The sequence below is a fragment of the Ahaetulla prasina genome, chromosome 8 (assembly GCF_028640845.1).
Source record: "Ahaetulla prasina isolate Xishuangbanna chromosome 8, ASM2864084v1, whole genome shotgun sequence".
NCBI lineage: Eukaryota > Metazoa > Chordata > Lepidosauria > Squamata > Colubridae > Ahaetulla > Ahaetulla prasina.
The window spans coordinates 2,609,912-2,630,722 of NC_080546.1; the positions used below are offsets into that span (position 1 = coordinate 2,609,912).

Consider the following 20,811-nt stretch of genomic DNA (forward strand, 5'->3'; position numbering starts at 1 on the left):
ATTCTCAACAAACACACACCACAACATTCATCGCAAAGTCCCCCAAAGCAGGGGTCTGCAACCTTGGCAACTTTACGACTTGTGGAAATCAACTCCCAGAATTCCTCAATCAGCATGCACTGGCTGAGGAATTCTGGGAGTTGACGTCCACAAGTCGTAAAGTTGCCAAGGTTGCAGACCCCTGCCCCAAAGGACGCTGGGTATTGTAGTTTGAAGGCGGTGGCAGCGGACAGCTTCGTTTCACAAGGAGACATGGCCTTCCCACCGTCTCAACCATATACAGATTGCCCTCGATTTATGAGCATACTCGAGCCCAACATCTCCGTTGCTAAGCAAGAAAGTTGTTAAGTGAGTTTTGCCCCCCATTTTACGAACTTCCTTCTGTCAAGCCAAGTCAATGGGGAAGCCAGATTCACTTAAGAACCATTTTACTAATTTAACAACTGCAGTGATTCACTTAACAAATGTGGCCAGAAAAGTTCACAAAACTTAACCAATTTCTCACTTAGCAGCATACATGTTGGCCTCAATTGTGGTCATACGTTAAGGACTACCTGTAATGTATTTTACTCCTAGAAATACAACGGTTTCTTATTTACCCCAAATCTTCGTAACCCTGACTTCTGATCAACCCAGGATCAAATAAAATGAAATGTCCCCATTAACCCGTGTTATGGAAAGACAGAACTTTTGATCAGTTCCCCGCCCAAAAATTAGGCCTTTTCCTAAAATTTGCTAGTGGACAAAAATGTCTATGGAGATTCTCAGTTCTCCATGTCAGGGGTCTCCAACCTTGGCAACTTTAAGACTTGTGGACTTCAACTCTCAGAATTCCTCAGCCTGCTCCAGGTCATGATTGTCCCAAAGGTGCTTTTTCAAGAGGCAACTGGACTTCCTGGTGTTTCTTTGAAGACGTTTCGCTTCTCATTCCCAGAAGCTTCTTCAGCTCTGAGCTCAGAGCTGAAGAAGCTTCTTGGATGAGAAGCGAAACGCCTTCAAAGAAAAAAAGCAGAAAGTCCGGTTGCCTTTTGGGAAAAAAACAAACACCTTTGGGATAGTGGAGTAAAAAAGCAATCCGGTCTCGGTTTGATAAGAAAACAAGTCACTCTGAACGAGCTCACTCTGGAAAAGGAGTCCCAGGGAATTAATTCTTGCAAATAATTGAAGATGCTTCATTAAGTTTCCATCTTATTAATCAACACCATTAAGTGAAGAGGCAGATTCCTGGCTGGGTGTTAAGAGCGCCTGGCCCAGATGGGACAGCGGGTGTTTAACGCCTACTTCGCACCAAGGAGTATCCAACTGCTGTGTTGTTGTTGTTTTTTGAACCCTGGATTTTCTCCCAGAGGTCTGGCTTGATGCTTGATGTTAAATGGAAAGAAGAAAGAGAATAATGCTCTGTTAAAAAAATTACAGATGGGTCTGCAGCTGGGAAATCCAGTTGTTTTCCAACACAGGCATTCCCTGGCATTATTCACATTAACCGGCAAATACATGTAGTCCCCGGGTTGCGTCTGCGATGGAGCTCCAAATTTCTGGTTGCTAAATGAGACAGTTGTTAAGTGAGTTTTGCCCCATCTTCCAATCTTTCCTGCCATTTAAGTAAAGCACTTCAGTTAATAACAGGGTTGTTAAGTGAATCGGGCTTCCCCTTTGACTTTGCTTGTCAGAAGGTCGCAAAAGGGGACGATGTGATGCTGGGGCACTGCGACCGTCATAAATATGAGTCCGTTGCCAAGCATCTAAATTTTGATGACCTGATCCTTGGGATGCTGCAATGGTTGTAAGCATGAAAACCGATCATAAGTCCCTTTTTTCAGTGCCTTAACTTCAAGCGGTCACTAAACAAATGGTTGTAAGTTGAGAACTGGAATACTGAATCCAGTTCTGGCCACCACAACACAAAAAAGATGTGGAGACTCTAGAAAGAGTGCAGAGAAGAGCGTCAAATATGATTAGGGGCCTGGAGGCTACAACATACGATGAACGGTTGCAGGAATTAGGTATGTCTAGCTTAATGAAAAGAAGGACTAGGGGAGACAGGATAGCAGTCTTCCAGTATTTGAGGGGCTGCCCCAAAGAAGAGGGAGTCAAGCTATTCTCCAGAGCACCTGAGGGCAGGACAAGAAACAATGGATGGAATGTAATCAAGGAGAGAAGCCAGCTAGAACTAAGGAAAAATTTCTAACCGTGAAGCAATCAACTAATGGGATATTTTTTCTTGAGAAGTTGTGGGTGTTCCATCACTGGAGGCTTTCAAAAAGAGACTGGAGAATCGTTTATCAAAAATGGTAGAGGGCCTCCTGCCCGAGCAGGGGGTTGGACTAGAGGACCTCCAAGGTCCCTTCCAACTCTGTTATTCTATGTTCTATGAATTGCACTCACAAGCTTAGCAACAGTCGTTAAACACCCCACCCACCCCCCCGCAGCTACAATTTCATGTGACAGAACCAGGATTGTCCAGGGGGAACATCGGCTACAGCAGGGGTCTCCAACCTTGGCAACTTTAAGACTTGTGGACTTCAACTCCCAGAATTCCTCAGCTGAGGAATTCTGGAAGTTGAAGTGCACAAGTCTTAAAGTTGCCAAGGTTGGAGACCCCTGGGCTACAGTATGCTGGACCGACTGAATTGTCCAAGCCGTCTTTAAGGGCAGCCCCACGTAGACGGAAGCGCAGTAATCCAGTCGCATTGAATTTTGTTCCTGAACCAGCTTGTTTGCCACATCCCCTCAAGATACCGAAGCCTCAAACAACTTCAAAGCCAGCATTTGCCCAAGGCACCTTGTTTATATTATATACCTCCCCCTTCTCCAAAAAAAAACCCCATTGTTAAAGTCAACCGGGCTTTGGGAGTTGTGTAAACACAACTAAATTCGGAAGCCCCCTTCAATGCACTGGGTAAATTGCAGCCAGTGGACCGAGCCGCCGTTAAAGGCCTTGAATTTGCATTGTGTTAAATCGAGGGCAGCCCAGTTTTCCTTTTAGAGCTGAGTGCTAGACTGAGGCTGTGTTTAGTTGGGATTGATGCATCTCACAATGTTCCCCTCGGGTTTCTCTCTGCTGCAAGCCAGTTCCTGGAAGCTGACCACATGCAGGAAGACAAGCAGGATGAGATGAGGGGTTGCTGCTGCTTTGGAGGAGGGCCCCACAACATGATGGCTCTCTCCTGGTAGACATCTCCATGCAAGGGCTGCAGCTCATGGTCTTGAAAGGCACCTTTGCATGGAGATGTCTACAGGGAGGGAGCCATCACAATCTCAGAAGCTGGTGGAGATGCTGCTGTCCAGGACAGAAATGCCTCACCTCCTGATGACCCATTTGAGACAGTCAAAGGTGCCCAGCAAGGAAGGGAGGGAGGGAGGGAAGGAAGGAAGGAAGGAAGGGAGGGAGGGAGGGAGGGAGGGAGGGAAGGAAGGAAGGAAGGAAGGAAGGAAGGAAGGAAGGAAGACAGACTTAGAATTCTGGATGGATGGAAGGAAGGAAGGAAGGAGGGAAGGAAGGAAGGAAGGAAGTCCTAGAATTATGGATGGATGGATGGATGGAGGAAGCAAGGAAGCAAGGAAGGAAGACCTAGAATTCTGGATAGATGGAAGGAAGGAAGGAGGAAGGGAAGGAATTAAGGAAGGAAGGAAGGAAAGAAGGAAGGAAGGCAGGCAGGCAGGCAGGCCGGCCGGCCTAGAATTCTGGATGGAAGGAAGGAAGGAAGGAAGACCTAGAATTCTGGATGGATGGAAGGAAGGAAGGAAGGAAAGAAGGGAAGAAGGAAGGAAGGAAGCCCTAATTGATACTGATAACTGAAGCCCTGCCCAGAAGGACCACTTATGGTCTTCTGCAGCAGACAGGCAGATCTGCAACTATCGGGGCCCTTCCTAATGTTGCGTCTCCTCTTTGATTGCAGGCCATCATCTACGAAGGCCAGGATAAGAACCCTGAGATGTGCCGCGTGTTGTTAACTCATGAGATCATGTGCAGGTAAGTCGTGCTCGGGAGTGGCGATGCGGCGACACAGGCTGGTCCTGGGTGGGATTAAGGAGGACCTCCGGGAAGCTTCAAGTACGGCATATTTTGGGGCGTGAAGGCAAGGCCGTTTTGCAAAGCAGCAGAAGCAACAACGGGACCATCAGGAGGTTGGACTCAATGGCCTGGAAGCAGGGGGATGTCTGCAGGGACGGGAGTCAAAAAAGTCAAAATGGCGGCCATGGCTGTGATTGAAGGGTGGAAAAAGGAGAAACTGAAGAATTCAAAGCAGCCACAGCCATTTTTAGATTTCAGAAAAGGGGTTTGGATGTCCCCTGTTGGGTTCAAGATGTTGGGTTGGTTGGACATTTGACCTGTTGCAGCAAAAATCTGTCCGACAGTCTGAATTAATAACAAGAATGTCCGGAATTAATCCTTTGGGTCTAGTTTAAATCGATAGTTCTGCTGTTCTTGTTCACAAGGACCTGGTTCAAGTGGGCTTGGGGAAGTGGTTTAAATTAAGGTCAAGGAGGAGCCTTTCAACCCAGGTTTGTAAGCATGATTTGTAGACAGTTTGTTCCTCTTAGCCACAATTGCAAGGGTTTTTTCACAGAGCATGCTTTAACCTGGTCAAATCTCTCCAGTCAGGCTTGGGAAATATAGAATCACTCCCGGGGCGGAGGGCGGGGGGGCAAAGGCAGCCATTTTTCAGAGTGCAACTACTACTTCCAAGGGAGGCAGGGAGAGAGGGAAGGAGGGGGATGAAGGAGAGGGAGGGAAGAAGGGAGGGAGAGGAAAGGAGGGAGAAGAAGGGAGGGAAGGAGTGGAAGTAAGGGAGGGTGGGAGGAAGAAGAGGGAGGGAGGAATGAAAATGGGAGAGAGGGAGGAAAAGGAAGGAGAGGGAGGGAAGAAGGGAGGGAGAGGAAAGGGGGAGAAGAAGGGAGGGAAGAAGTGGAAGGGAGGGGGGGAGGAGAGGAAAGTAGGGGAGAGAGAGAGAAAAAAGAAGGGAGGGAGGGAGGAAGAGGAAAGTAGGGAGAGGAAGGAGAGGGAAATAAGGAGGGAGGAGGAGGTAGGGAAAGAGGAAGATGAGGGAGGGAAGGAGAGGGATGGTGGGAAGAAGAAGAGGGAGGGATGAAAGAGAGGAAAGGAAGGAAGGAAGGAAGGAAGGAAGGAAGGAAGGAAGACTAAAAAAAAATACAGATCTGAGAAGGTGATGCACAGATCGGTGGGCTGTAAGACTTGCAGGCAGACCCTCCCTGGAAGACCCTCAAGCCTCCCAAAACATCAACATTGCAGGAAAAGCGACCTGCAGGTTGCTGGGTTTCCATTCCGTCCGGCATTGTGAGAAAGGCGTTGTGCCACTTCCAGTGTGCAAGGAAAAATCGGGAGGTATTTCCGATAGCATCTTTTTCCGGCCAAGAAACTTTTATTGAAAAGCTTTCACCTTCAGCTTCTGGGAGAGAGCATTTCCAGGCAAGGGAGCTGCAGTTGACAAATGCTTGCACTTTTGAATAAAGTTAGAGCGACTGAGCTCGTCCTGATGGCTTTTGGCTACACAATTGTGATGCGCTCTTATTAACATGGCTGTCCAGGTGTCCATAGATTCACTGCTGCTGGCAGAGGAATTCTGGGACTTGAAGTCCACACATCTTAAAGTTGCCAAGGTTGGACACACCTGTCCTAGGTGTTCTCACAAATACTAACAGAATAACAGGGTTGAAAGGGACCTTGGAGGTCTCTTAGTCCAGCCCCCTCCTCAAGCAGGAGACCCTATCCCATTCCAGACAACTGGTTGTCCAATTTCCTCCTGAAAATCTCCAGTGATGGAGCAATCACAACTTCTGGTGGCAAGTTGTTCCACTGTTTAATAGTTCTTTCTATCAGGAAATTCCTCCTTAGTTCTAGGTTGTTTTTCTCTTTGATTAGAATCAGAATCAGAATGGAGCTGGAAGGGACCTTGGAGGTCTTCTAGTCCAGCCCCCTGCTCAAGCAGGAGATCCTAGACCATTTCAGACAACTGACTGTCCAGTATCTTCTTAAAAGCCTCCAGTGATGAAGGACCCAAAACTTCTGGTGGCAAGCTGTTCCACTGATTAATTGTCCTCACGGTCAGGAAGTCTCTCCTCAATTCCAGGTTGCTTCTCTCCTTGATTAACGAAAAGAAGGACCAGGGGTGACATGATAGCAGCCTTCTAGTATTTGAGGAGCTGCCCCAAAGAAAAGAGGGTCATCTATTCTCCAAAGCCAAGAAAGGGGGAGGACCACCTCCCTCACCAAGTGCTGGGAGGTAGACCCACCCGGGGAGTGCGAAGGAGTCTCCCTCGACAGCCAAACTCCCCTGTGACCTATTAACACCCGCTTTGTTTATGGCTGTTCTGCTCTTGGTGTTTTGCAAATTAGCACGGCTGCCTGGTTGCCAAGTTGGATGGCTAATTGATCTTCAGGAACCTTGCTAATGATCCTGGGGGCTAAGGGAATAGACAGGGTGGCTCGGGACTCGGGAGGGCAAAATATTGTGCCTTCCACGCACAACTTTGGTTGTGTTGTTTATGGAACGACGACGGATGGAATTGCCGGTCCCCCGAGAGGAACTGGGGTGAATTTAGAGCTCTCGGCTGTTTATCAGATCAACGATTAATTATATTTAATGTGAGGGATGGTACTTGCTCTAATGATTGAGAAAACAGTAATTGGGTAGGGAATCTCGAAAAGTGTGGCATACAAAGGCAAGGAAGCTTAACGCTGAGACAAGATCCGGTCAGTTTCTCCGTCTCTCTCCTCTGGGGAGGTTAAATCCAGAAATCCACATTCAACCGGCTGCATTAGTGATTTTTCATCTCTGGATTCACTATGTTTGGTATAGTTCGCTATTTTGAGCAGGGGGGTGGACTAGATGTCCTCCAAGGTGCCTCCCAAGACTCTATTTTTCCATTATATATTTTCTTGCAAAACAGTGTGTCTTGGCCCTGAAAGGGTATCCAAGTTCTGTTTCCAGGTATCCAAGCTTGGCAACTGCTTTGGAGTGTGAGCCCCTGTTGGCATCACTTTAAAGCAGCTGCTTCTTTTCACTGGAAGGGAAAAAGATGTGGTTGCTTTAAAGCAGAGGTCTTCAAACTTGGCCGCTTTAAGACTTGTGGACTCCAACTCCCAGAATTCTCCAGCCAGCTATGCTGGCTGGAGAATTCTGGGAGTTGGAATCCACAAGTCCTAAAGCGGCCAAGTTTGAAGAGCTCTGCTTCAAAGAGTTGCAGATGGGCTTCTTCCAGCCCCCATATATGCAGCAACCCAAACCACTTCACAGCCTTTGTGGCCAAATTTTTATGAGGGAAACGTGATGCTCTTCTTTGCGACCAGTTTCTCATGCAGGAAATCTAGTGGGTGGGGGTGCCTTTCTTGACTGCCCCCCCCCAACCACCACCAATGGATGAGAAGCCCAACGGTTTGCAAGTTTTGTTCTCTGTCCTTGAGAGGCAAACCGAGTTTCAGAGTTTTTCTGTGGCAAGAAGAACCAAGTTGCAAAGTGAGGCAGCCCCCTTGGGACTCTCTTAGAGCCCCGGTTTCTCTGCTGACTGTATGCAGGAGGGAAGTCGGGAAAAGGCGACGCGTCTTTCTGAATCCGAAATACAAACGTAGTGGTACTTTTAGAGTGTCTTTCAATTGTATCTGGCAAACCTAAAGAGTTAAGGGAATAGAGGAAGGAATGGTGTTGGTATGGAAGGGAGGAAGGGTGGGGAGAGAAGGTGGAAGGAAGGAATGGAGGGAGGGAGGAAGGAAGGAAGGACGGAAAGAAGGAAGGAGGTAGGGAAGGAGAGAGGGAGGAGGGAAATTGGATGGATGGAAGGGAGGGGGAAAGGGGGAGAGATAGGATGGAAGGAAAGAAGGGAGGGAGAAAGAGAGGGAAGGAGGGGAGAGATAGGATGGAAGGAAAGAAGGGAAGGAGGGAGGAGGAAGATGGGATGGAAGGAAGGAAAGAAGGAAGGGAGGGAGGGAGGATAGAAGGAAGGAAGGAAGGAAGGAAGGAAGGAAGGAAGCAGGGAGGGAGGGAGAGAGGGAAGAGGGGAATAGGATTGATGGGAAGGAGGGAGGGAGGAGATAGGATGGAAGGAAGGAAGGAAGGCTAATTTTAAAAACAGAACATATCCAAGTCGTAGCCGAAGCAAGACCATTGGTTCTGACCATTGGTTCTGATTACCACTTCAGGGCTGCCAGCCCAGTTCTGGTTCTCTCCACACAAAACATGTCACAAACCTCCTCTCTACAACAACCAGCTCCTTGCTTAGACTTTTTGCATCAGGACAGCTTCATTCCGACAACACCCGAAGCAGATCAGGCCTCTGCTGGGTGGCCTATGACTCAAGAGGGTCCTAAGGGTGGGGAAAACGGCCAGGAGTCCCTTTTTCCAGTGCTATTGTAACTTCAAACGGCTACTACACGAACCATTGTAAGTCGAGGACTACCCATAGATGCTGACCTAATAGACTGCCTAAGGCCTCCTTCTTTCAGAAAGACCCGCCGTATCTTTCATTCAGAGAGTTGATGGCGGGTCTTTCTTTCGATGTTGCCATCTTGAGTTCCTCCTTTGCCCTGACCGACCGTCCCTCTCTTTCTTCCCCCCAACAGCCGCTGCTGTGACAAGAAAAGTTGTGGAAACCGCAACGAGACCCCTTCCGATCCAGTCATCATTGACAGGTAAGTACCAACAGAACACGTCCGAAGCTCTGCGATGCCGTTATCCTGGGAGGTAGCCAGAGATACCCAAGAGCAGAACCAAACACAGATTGGGTTGAAGGGTGAATAGAATAGAATAGAATAGAATAGAATAGAATAGAATAGAATAGAATAGAATAGAATAGAATAGAATAGAATAGAATAGAATAGAATTTTTTTATTGGCCATGTGTGATTGGACACACAAGGAATTTGTCTTTGGTGCATACGCTCTCAGTGTACATAAAGGAAAAGATACCTTCATCAAGGTACAACACTTACAACACTTAATGATGGTCATAGGGTACAAATTTAACACTTAATGATACAACACTTAATGATAATCATAGGGTACAAATAAGCAATTAAGAAACTTAGTTCCAGGTTGCTTCTCTCCTTGATTAGTTTCCACCCATTGCTTCTTGTCCTGCCTTCAGGTGCTTTGGAGCAGGGGTCTCCAACCTTGGTCCCTTTAAGACTTGTGGACTTCAACTCCCAGAGTCCCTCAGCCAGCAAAGCTGGCTGAGGAACTCTGGGAGTTGAAGTCCACAAGTCTTAAAGGGACCAAGGTTGGAGACCCCTGCTTTGGAGGATAGTTTGACTCCCTCTTCTTTGGGGCAGCCCCCTGAGATATTGGAAGACTGCTATCATGTCTCCCCCAGTCCTTCTTTTCATTAAACTAAATATACCCAGTTCCTGCAACCGTTCTTCGTATGTTTTAGCCTCCAGTCCCCTAATCATCTTTGTTGCTCTTCTCTGCACTCTTTCTAGAGTCTCCACATCATTTTTACATCGTGGCGACCAAAACTGAATGCAATATGAGGACCCAGATTGTTGGGGGGGCAATAAGTTGACTTTGTAAAATATACAAATAGAATGAGACTATTGCCTTATACACTGTAAGCCGCCCTGAGTCTTCGGAGAAGGGCGGGATATAAATGTAAATTAAAAAAAAAATATTCCAAGTGTGGCCTCACCAAGGTGGTATTAAAGTGGTATTAACACTTCACACGATCTCGATTCCATCCCTCTGTTGAACTGTGTTGGCTTTTTTGGCAGCTGCAGTGCACACTGTGACTTGTGGTGCCACCCAGCTCCACAATTCTACTTATTGTGTACGGGGAGACAAGGAAAAAATCTCTTTGGTTTGCAAAGCCGATGTATCTTAAGACCCAGCAGAAGCTGGTGGAGGAAGATTTGGGGGTGGGTAGGAGCAGGGGGGAAAAAGGGACATGGTGGCTCAGGAGCTAGGACGTTGAGCTTGTCGATCGAAAGGTTAGGGTTAGGGTTTTGCAGGGGCCATTTTGGGTGAAGTGCAGCTGCTTTTACATTGTGTGTGAGTCAGTTGTGTTGTGTTGTGTTGTGTGTGTGTAAAGTGTGAAAGCTGGGTTTTGGTCCCTCTTATTGTTTTGCAAGGGGCTAGGACGTTGAGCTTGTCGATCGAAAGGTCGGCAGCTCAGCGGTTTGAATCCCTAGTGCTGCCGTGTAACGGGGTGAGCTCCCGTGACTTGTCCCAGCTTCTGCCAACCTAGCAGTTTCGAAAGCACGTAAAAATGCAAGTAGAAAAAATAGGGACCACCTTTGGTGGGAAGGGAACAGCGTTCCGTGCGCCTTTGGCGTTGAGTCATGCCGGCCACATGACCGCGGAGACATCTTCTGACAGCGCTGGCTCTTCAGCTTTGAAACGGAGATGAGCACCGCCCCCTAGAGTCAGCAACGAGGGAAACCTTTACCTTTACCTTTAGGGGCAGAAAAGGTAGCCCAACCCAAATCTGGGGGACTATGAAAAGAAAAGGGGGTGTTACACAATCCTCCCAAAGTTTAGTTAATTTCTGGTTTGCCTGGAGATCTTCTGGTCCCTTGGACAAGTCCTCTGCTCACTTCGCTCAGAAAACGGGATGCTTCTCCTATTCTCACCTTCTGTGCTTGTGTGTCTGTGTGTGCACGCACTCATGCAAGCCACTTTCTCCCTCTCCCAGACAAAACACCAAGGGAATGACAGGGGCCCTCCTGTCCCGGCGTATCCCAGTGGCAGTTGGGGGGTCTTGATAACACGCTGACATTTCCCCAGCTTTTGTCCGCTCCCGATAAGATCGGGCGCTGTGCGAGGAGGCCCCATAGCTGGGCAGACCCGCCTGTCACTCAGTCTCACCGAGGAGGCCTCCGGCCGCCGAAGGAGAATAATAAGGATTGACAAGCCGGCGGGGAGATTAGAAGCAGAAGAATCAAAGCTATTAGAGGCTGTCTCGCCTTTGTCCCTGCTGATCTTTCAGCCTTTCCTACCATCGGCTCTCGTTTGCTTGTTGTTCCTCGTGCACAGGACAAAAAAAAAAAAAAAATCCAGCCACCTTCAGATTAAATTCCAACAAGTTTTTGGGTGTCAGCTTTGCTAAATCCTGGAGCTGGGCCAGAACAGACCAGGGGCTTGCAGCACAAGCCTACATCCTGCATGCTGCTTTGCAAATCTCAGGGCACAACACAGATTCTCCCCAAAACTGAGGATATACGACAGGAAGGCATCAAAAATGAAACAGGAGGAAGAATGGGAGTTTGGGCTTTTTGCCCTCCCTTCCGCTGTGCACAGCCGTATATGGACCTACCTCTCCAGATGCAAAACCTCCAATGGTTAAGAATACCGTAGTCCTTGACTTATGAGCACAATTCAACCCAACATTTCTGTTGCTAAGCGAGACAGTGGTTCAGTGAATTTCCCCCCACTTTCCCACCTTTCTTGTCACAGTTGTTAAGTGAATCGCTGCCGTTGTTAGGTTAGGAACACGGTTGTTAAGCGAATCTGGCTTCCCCATTGACTTTCCTTGTCAGAAGGTCACAAAAGGGGATTATAGGACCCTGGGATGTTGCAACCGTCATAAATATGAGCCAGCTGCCAAGTGGCTGAATTTTGATCACAGAACCTAGGCATGTTGCAATAGTCATAAGTGTGAAAAAATAGCCACGTCACTTTTTTCAGCAACCCTGTAACTGTAATCACTAAATGAACTGTTATAAGACGAAGACTTCCTGTAGCGGACCAGCCAAGTGGAGGAGTCAAGCAGGGAACCAGTCTGGAATCTCTAGGTGGGTATAAAAGGCGAAATCTGACCCCTTTGAATTCCATTGAACCAGGGGTGAAATCCAGCAGGTTCTGGAGAACCGGCAGCGGAAATTTTGAGTAGTTTGGAGAACCGGCAAATACCACCTCTGGCTGGCCCCAGAGTGGGGTGGGAATGGAGATTTTGCAATATCCGTCCCCCAGGAGTGGAGAGGGAATGGGGATTTTGCAGTATCCTTCTCCTGGAGTGGGGTGGGAATGGAGATTTTGCAGTATCCTTCCCCCGAAGTGGGGAGGAATGGAGATTTTGCAGTATCCTTCCCCTGGAATGGAGTGGGAATGGAGATTTTGCAGTATCCTTCCCCCAGGAGTGAGGAGGGAATGGGGATTTTGTAGTATCCTTCCCCTGGAGTGGGGTGGGAATGGAGATTTTGCAGTATTCTTCTCCTGGAATGGGGTGGGAATGGAGATTTTGCAGTATTCTTCTCCTGGAGTGGGGTGGGAATGGAGATTTTGCAGTATTCTTCTCCAGAAGTGGGGAGGGAATGGAGATTTTGCAGTATCCTTCCCCTGGAATGGAGTGGGAATGGAGATTTTGCAGTATCCTTCCCCCAGGAGTGAGGAGGGAATGGGGATTTTGTAGTATCCTTCCCCCAGGAGTGAGGAGGGAATGGGGATTTTGTAGTATCCTTCCCCTGGAGTGGGGTGGGAATGGAGATTTTGCAGTATTCTTCTCCTGGAGTGGGGTGGGAATGGAGATTTTGCAGTATTCTTCTCCTGGAGTGGGTGGGAATGGAGATTTTGCAGTATCCTTCCCCCTGGAGTGGGGTGGGAATGGAGATTTTGCAGTATCCTTCTCCTGGAGTGAGGTGGAATGATTTTGTAGTATCCTTCCCCCTGGAGTGGGGTGGGAATGGGGATTTTGCAGTATCCTTCTCCTGGAGTGGGGTGGGAATGGGGATTTTGCAGTATCCTTCCCCTGGAGTGGAGTGGGAATGGAGATTTTACAGTATCCTTCCCCAGAAGTGGGGAGGGAAGGGAGATTTTGCAGTATCCTTCCCCTGGAATGGAGTGGGAATGGAGATTTTGCAGTATCCTTCCCCCAGGAGTGAGGAGGGAATGGGGATTTTGTAGTATCCTTCCCCTGGAGTGGGGTGGGAATGGAGATTTTGCAGTATTCTTCTCCTGGAGTGGGGTGGGAATGGAGATTTTGCAGTATCCTTCTCCGGAAGTGGGGAGGGAATGGAGATTTTGCAGTATCCTTCCCCTGGAATGGAGTGGGAATGGAGATTTTGCAGTATCCTTCCCCCAGGAGTGAGGAGGGAATGGGGATTTGTAGTATCCTTCCCCCAGGAGTGAGGAGGGAATGGGGATTTTGTAGTATCCTTCCCCTGGAGTGGGGTGGGAATGGAGATTTTGCAGTATTCTTCTCCTGGAGTGGGGTGGGAATGGAGATTTTGCAGTATCCTTCTCCGGAAGTGGGGAGGGAATGGAGATTTTGCAGTATCCTTCCCCTGGAATGGAGTGGGAATGGAGATTTTGCAGTATCCTTCCCCCAGGAGTGAGGAGGGAATGGGGATTTGTAGTATCCTTCCCCCAGGAGTGAGGAGGGAATGGGGATTTTGTAGTATCCTTCCCCTGGAGTGGGGTGGGAATGGAGATTTTGCAGTATTCTTCTCCTGGAGTGGGGTGGGAATGGAGATTTTGCAGTATCCTTCCCCCTGGAGCGGGGAGGGAATGGGGATTTTGCAATATCCTTCCCCTGTTATGCCCCCCAAGCCTCACTAAGCCCCCCCCAAGCCACGCCCACAGAACCAGTAATAAAAAAAAAAGGGATTTCACCACTGCATTGAACCTTATTTAGTCTGGCACCAAACTGTCAGTCTGGGAAGATTCCTGTAAAATAGACGTGCGCCATGAAGTCACTAGTTTAAAATCTTCCCATGGGAATCTGGTTGTTCGTGCCTGACGCTGTCCTTCCGCAAACATCTGGCAGGACCTCCACAGGCATTCAGGCCCCATGGCCCCTATCCTTCACCCGCCCCCCCCCACCCCTCCCGAGCCCTCTTGCAACCATAACTGGCTACGGCTTTCGCCCTTCTTGCAAAGATGGGTGGCATTTGGCTATGAGCAATAAGAAGAGAATTGCCAGAGCTCCTGTGGGTGTCCCTCCAATTAGCATGCTGGCCATTTTCCAGTACACATGGCCCTCGACTTATAGCAGTCCGTTTAGCGACCATTCAAAGTTACAACGTCACTGAAAAAAAGTGACCCAGGACCGTTTTTCACACTTACGGCCATTGCAGCCTCTCTGCAGTCGCGTGATCAAAATCCAGACGCATGACTCAACTGACTCGTATTTACGACGGTTGCGGCATCCTGGGGGTGGGTGGGTGATGTGTCACGTGATCCCCTTTTGCCACCTTCTGACGAGCCACGTCCATGGGGAAGCCGGATTCGCTTAACAACCACATCACTAACGTAACTGCAGCGATTTGCTTGACAATGTTGTGTCTCGTCCGATCTCACCACAGCCGGGGCCTTCTTATCTGCTTGCGAACGCTGAGGAATGTCCTAGTATACCTCCAGTCCCCAGCTCTGGCTCCATGCCCAGACAGGCTGAAGAGGAAGAAATACCTCCAGCCCCCAGCCCTGACTCCATGCCCAGGCAAACGGAGCAACTAGACCCCTCCCCCTCCCCCACAGCATGTGAGCCTGAGGGAGGTCAATTGCCAACAGCTGCCGACTGGAGTGACCCTTGCTTCAGAAGACTTGATAGGCGGAGGCAACAGAAGGAAGGGAGGGGCAGGCCTGGATAAGTGCTGAGTCATGGAGCCACACCCCATGGCCTATATAAAGGATCTGCTTTCTGGCATTCTCTGAGTCAGGCAAAGTCTAAACATATCTTGCTGAAGTCACTTTCTGGTCTCCTGCCTGCCCTGAGGACTTTGCTAGGACTTTGGCAGAGCTGCAGAGGCACGCCTGATTCGGATTTCCCTGACCCGGCCGTCAGCGGAGGAGTGGGACACAACAGTCAATAGGGGCCAGAAAGGACGTAAAACAGGACAAAACTCAGTGTCTCGCTTAGCAACGGAAATGTGGTCGTAAATCGAGGACTACCTGTATTTGACCAGGTCTCAGATAGTCAAATCCTAATCTGGATTGGCTAGCCTCTGCTCCCTCTTGGGAAGTTCGAAAGTTGCCCCAATTCCCTTTTTCTGGCTTCCAAGTCCGTCCACCCAGTTCCTCTTCTCTAGCCGTGCAACCCTTCCCTCCCATCTGACACGGTTGGGGAGTGAGGGAGCGTCCTCCCCACCACCACCACCACCACCATTACCCCCTCCTTCCTCTCCCCTTCTCTCTTTCTCTGCCTCCTTCTCTCTTCCCCTCTTTCTCCTCCGACAGCCGACAGCGGCCAGCCCCTCTGGTTTAGAGAGCATGGTAAGTGCCCTATCAACATGTTAATCAAATTACTTAGGAGCTAAAATTGACGCTTTTCATTAATTATACAAGATTATTCTAATTGCGGATTCAAATTTATGCGCTCGGAACAGAAGGTGTTCGGCAGCGTCGCTGGGAATTTGCATGTTAAATGGGGAGCTCGGCACATTACGCATGCTAATGTATGCACATTGTCTTTATTTTTAACTCCCTGGGTTTCTATGCACCACTGCTACTTAAGAAGGTGAGCGAGTTGGACATGTGTTTATTCTTATTTCCTTCCCTTTCATTCGGAGGTAGAGGTAACCTAGAGGGGAGGGCAGCGTGTTGCGTTGGTGTGTGTGTAAAATTACCAATTCACTGTCAATCTTGCGATGGGGAGGGCTGCTTCCCTCTTATTTCTTCCCACCCGCTCCAAAATTTATGATTTTTTTTTCTTCTTCTTCCGTCCTCTGTGCCTTCCCTCTCTTGATTACCACCTGCAAAGACCTCAGGAACCCTACCCGACCGCTAGTCTCAACCAAAATTTCCTTGGAAATTGTTTGCTTCTACGATGAACCTCCTAGACGTTTAACAGAGTCGGAAGGGACCTTGGAGGTCTTCTAGTCCAGCCCCTAGTCCTGCTCAGGCAGGAAGCCCTAGACCGTTTTAGACAAATGGCTGTCCAATCTCTTCTTAAATACTCCAGTAATGGAGCACACGCAGCTTCTGAAGGTAAGATGGAGACCACTGATTGATTGTTCTCACTGTCTGCAAATTTCTTCTTAGCTCTAGGTTGCTTCTCTCCTTGATTAGTTTCCATCCGTTGCTTCTTGTCCTGCCTTCAGGGGCTTTGGAGAATAGTTTGACTCCCTCTTCTTTGGGGCAGCTCCTGAGATACTGGAAGACTGCTATCATGTCTCCCCTAGTCCTTCTTTTCATTCAACTAGACATACCCAATTCCTGCAACTGCTCTTCATATGTTTTAGCCTCCAGCTCCCTAATAATTTTTGTTGCTCTTCTCTGCATTTTTTCCAAAGTCTCAACATCTTTTTTACATTGTGACCACCAAAACTAGATGCAATATTTCAAGTGTGGTCTTACCAGGGCATTATAAAGTAATATTAACACTTTATGTGATCTTGATTCTATCCCTCTGTTTATGCAGCCCAGAACTGTATTGGCTTTTTTAGCAGCTGCTGCACACTGCTGGCTCATATCTAAATGGTTGTCCACTAGGACTCCAAGATCCCTCTCACAGTTACTACTGAGCAAGGTACAACATATCCGGTACCTGTGCATTTTGGGTTTTTTTTGGCATAAATGTAGAACCTTACTTTTTTCACTGTTGAATTTCATTTTGTTAGTTAGCACCCAATGTTCAAGTCTGTCAAGATCTTTCTGTAACTTGAGCCTATCTTCTGGAGTGCTGGCTATTCCTGCCAGCTTGGTGTCATCCGCAAATTTGATGAGTTCCCCATCCATCCCCTCGTCCAAGTCATTGATGAAGATGTTGAAGAGTACTAGGCCTAAAACAGAGCCTTGGGGTACCATTATTTCTTCTACCACTCTTCTGCTTCATCCATGGCTAAACCTAGGGTGTTTCCCCCTCTGCTTTTCTTCACTGGGGTGGAATGGGTCTCAAAAATGGGGAGACAGTCCTTTCTAGAAGTGGGTTCTAGACCCGAGGGAGGAGATGGCGTTGAACCCAGGGCTCCTCAAGAAGAGAAATGTTGAGAGCAGCATTTCTCAACCCTTGGCAGCCTCCAGGAATTCTGGGAGTTGAAATCCACCCATGATGGCTAGGGAATTCTCACAGTTTAAGTCACCAAATCTGAAAGTTTTATACAAATTTCATCTGCTTTATCGACAGAAGAGAATATTTGTACCTCAGGGCTGAACTACCAAGGATCCTTGGTGCTCCCTGAGCTTGGTGGTTTTCTTGCAGATGTTTCATGGTCCAACCAGGAAACATAATCTGTGTAGGAAAGAAGGAGGTTATGGGGAGAAGGAAGACAATGACTGTGGGGGTCCTTGGTGCTCTCTGAGTTTGGTGGTTTTCTTGCAGATGTTTCATGGCCCAACTAGGTCACTTCATCAGTGCTACGGTAGAAGGAAGAGGGTGGTGCAACCTCAGAGAGCACCAAGGACCTCACCGTCCTCCTCCTCTCTGCAAACTCCCCTCCTTTCTAGCACTGATGATGTTCCCTAGTTGGGTCATGAAACGCCTGTAGGAAAACCGTGAAGCTCAGACCCCTCACAGTTCAACTGAGAGCTACAAATATTCTCTTCTATCAGCTGATTGTGGGCTTTTGGCTTGTTTTGGTGTGGTTCTTTCACACACCTTTGTGAAGGTTGAGCCCTCTTTCCACTTCTCTCTGTTTCTGCCTCTCCTCCTGCAGCCAGCCCGGGGCTGCTACCTGTTAATTATTGATGCTAGGATGACAATTATAGGTCCCTGCACAAGCAGGCTAAATATTTCATCAGCTTCGGATGCTTGTAGGCAGGGGAACAGAGCATCTTTCCATCCCTTTTTCATGGCAGCTTTGTCTCCCCCTCTGACTTCCTGGGTCCAAGACCCACATTTACCCCTCTTTGTGGAGGTTTTTGGCAGAAGGAACTTCAACCTCACAGATTATTGGTCCCTCAAGTCGAAAGCCGTTCCTTCTCCCAGCAAGACATTCCTGCAATCCCAGTTCCTTTTCTCTCGCACCAGTTTGCTGTTTCGAATAACAGAGTATCAGAGTTTGGAAGGGACCTTGGAGATCTTGTAGTCCAACCCCCTGCTTGAGCAGGAGACCCTATACCAGGGTTATCCAACCTTGGAACAATTAGAGACCTTGTCGGCTTCAACTCCCAGAATTCCCACAGCCAGCATAGCCTTGAGTTCCCAAGGTTGGACATCCTTACTCTGTACCATTCGGTCAAATGGCTGCCTAGTCTCTTCTTGAAGACCTCCAGTAATGGAGCAGCCACAACTTCAGGTGGCAAGCTGTTCCACTGGTTAACTGTCCTCCCTGTTAGGAAGTTTCTCCTTAATTCCAGGTTGCTTCTCGCCTTGATTAGTTTCCATCTGTTGCTTCTTGTCCTGCCTTCTGGTGCTTTGTAGAATAGGTTGGCCCCCTCTTCTTTGGGGCAGCCCCTCAAATATTGAAATTCTGCTATCGTGTCACCCCAGTCCTACTCATTGTTAGATTAGACATACCCAATTCTGGCAACCGTTCTTCATATGTTTTAGCCTCCAGGCCCCTAATCATCTTTGTTGCTCTTCTCTGAACTCTTTCTATGGTCTCGACATCCTTTTTACATCATGGCGACCAAAACTGAATGCAATATTCCAAGTGTGGCCTTACCAAGGCATTATAAAGTGGTATTAACACTTCACGTTATCTTGATTCAAGTCGTCTGCTTGATTCAGACATGTCAGAGAAGGCACAAAGTTGACCTATCTTTGAGATTTTTCCAGCGTGGACTTTCATCCCATGCTCCCTGTTTCAGTCAAATAGAGCTGGAAGGGACCTTGGAGGTCTTCTAGTCCAATCCCATGCCCAAGCAGGAGACCTTATACCATTCCAGACAAATGATTGTCTAGTCTCTTCTTGAAGACCTCCAGTAATGGAGCAGCCACAACTTCAGGTGGCAAGCTGTTCCCCTGGTTAATTGACCTCCCTGTTAGGAAGTTTCTCCTTAATGCCAGGTTGCTTCTCTCCTTGATTGGTTTCCATCCGTTGCTTCTTGTCCTGCCTTCTGGTGCTTTGGGCCTCTCTGCCTTTCCTACCCTCCCTGCGGGCTCAGCTACCTCCCGAGTTCCCATTCCTGATTGATCATTCTCTGCTGGAGTGGGACCCATTAGCTGCCTGTGAGCCAGCCAGGGATCAGTTTCCAATCAATACCCTTTTAGACAAACAAGGATGTATTTCTGAGCTGCCTTAAAGGGACCACACCAGGATAGAGAAGGAGGAAAGCGAAGAACCTGCCACGGCAGGATTTTAATTTTGGAGCAGAGAGACGGACATCAGGAAAAGCACTTTTAGTCTAGTTCACAATTCTAGTTCTCATGAACGGAATTTGGGGACAAACCCACCCACCCACCCACCCTCCCGCGTTTTCCTTCCCCCCTTAATTCTTACCCTGTAGTCCTCAGAATCAGAATAGAGCTGGAAGGGACCTTGGAGGTCTTCTAGTCCAGCCCCTCTTTGCTCAAGCAGGAGATCCTAGACCATTTCCGACAAGTGACTGTCCAGTCTCTTCTTAAAAACCTCCGGTGATGGAGCACCGCTCCACGGATTAATAGAATAACAAAGTTGGAAGGGACCTTGGAGGTCTTCTAGTCCAGCCCCCTGCTCAAGCAGGAGACCTTCTATCATTTCAGGCATTCCTCGAGTTACAACAGCTGGTTTAGTGACTGTTCAAAGTTACAACATCACCGACAAAAGTGACTTAGGACCGTTTTTCACACTTACGACCATTGGAACATCCGCATGGCCACATGATCAAAATTCAGACTTTCTTGGCAACTGGCTCAGATTTCTGACGGTCGCCGTGTCCCCAGAGTCACATGATCCCCTTTTGTGACCTTCTGACCAGCCAAGTCAATGGGGAGGCCAGATTCACTTAACAACCATGTGACAGGTTGTAAAATGGAGCAACACTCTCTTAAGAAATGTCTCACTCAGCAACATAAATTTTGGGCTCAATGGTAGTCGTAACTTGAGGACTACCTGTAACTAACTAACTAATTCTGAAGATTTTAAAGGTATTTATGTGGCTTACATTGGGAAAGAAACTGGGTGATGGCTTAATAGATATATTAATTTAATGAGACATAAGCAGTTTTCTAAGGAAGTTGTTCCCAGGACTCACTGGGAGCTTTTACCAGAAATTAGCCCTAACTGAACGGCTTTGAAATTAGGGGGATTTAATGTTGCTTGTCATTAAAACTGCTATCTGTAGTTATTGTGCATCATCACCAAATGGAACAAACCATGTTTGTTACACACTTTAAAAGAAGCACCGTATTGTAGTCCTAAACGAGGGACAATTCTTTGAAATACTATGCAGGGCAAGCTTAATTCAGCTGAAATTAGCCAGCTAAATCAGTTCTCTAGTTATTGTGTGTCTTGGAACATTAGGTCCTATATATGCCATTCCTGATATGATCGCCATCTTTTTATCTTCAGCTTTATTTATTTATTTATTTTGTCACAACAATATATATAAGTATCATACCAAAAAAGATTATATAGTATATAAACATATACGTATATGAGTAAATATTAGGAGGTATAAGCATATATATATATATATATAAGAAGGAGAAAAAGAAAAACAATAGGACAGGAACGGTAGGCACGTTTGTGCTCTTATGCACGCCCCTTATGGTCCCCTTAGGAATGGGGTGAGGTCAATATTAGAAAGTTTTTGGTTAAAGCTTTTGGGATTATGGGAAGAGACCACAGAGTCAGGTAAAGTGTTCCAAGCACTGATGATTCTGTTACAGAAGTCATCTTTTCTGCAATCTAGATTAAAGCGGTTGACATTAAGTTTAAATCTATTGGTTGCTCTTGTATTATTGCAATTAAAGCTGAAGTAGTCTTTAACAGGAAGGGCATTACAATAGATGATTCTATGAGTTAAACGTAGGTCTTGTCGAATAGAATAGAATAGAATAGAAT

At 47.7% G+C, this 20,811-nt stretch overlaps 1 protein-coding gene across 3 annotated transcripts in view; it reads left to right on the forward strand.

The window, feature by feature from the left end:
• LOC131203064 (transcription factor COE3-like) overlaps positions 1 to 20,811 on the forward strand; it is a 93,479-nt gene that overhangs the window by 25,219 nt on the left and 47,449 nt on the right. For all 3 annotated transcript variants that reach the window (XM_058192947.1, XM_058192946.1, XM_058192948.1), the window contains 2 exons: positions 3,900 to 3,973; positions 8,579 to 8,647. In XM_058192947.1, the coding sequence (XP_058048930.1) occupies positions 3,900 to 3,973; positions 8,579 to 8,647 (143 nt within the window). The remainder of the gene's footprint in view (positions 1 to 3,899; positions 3,974 to 8,578; positions 8,648 to 20,811) is intronic.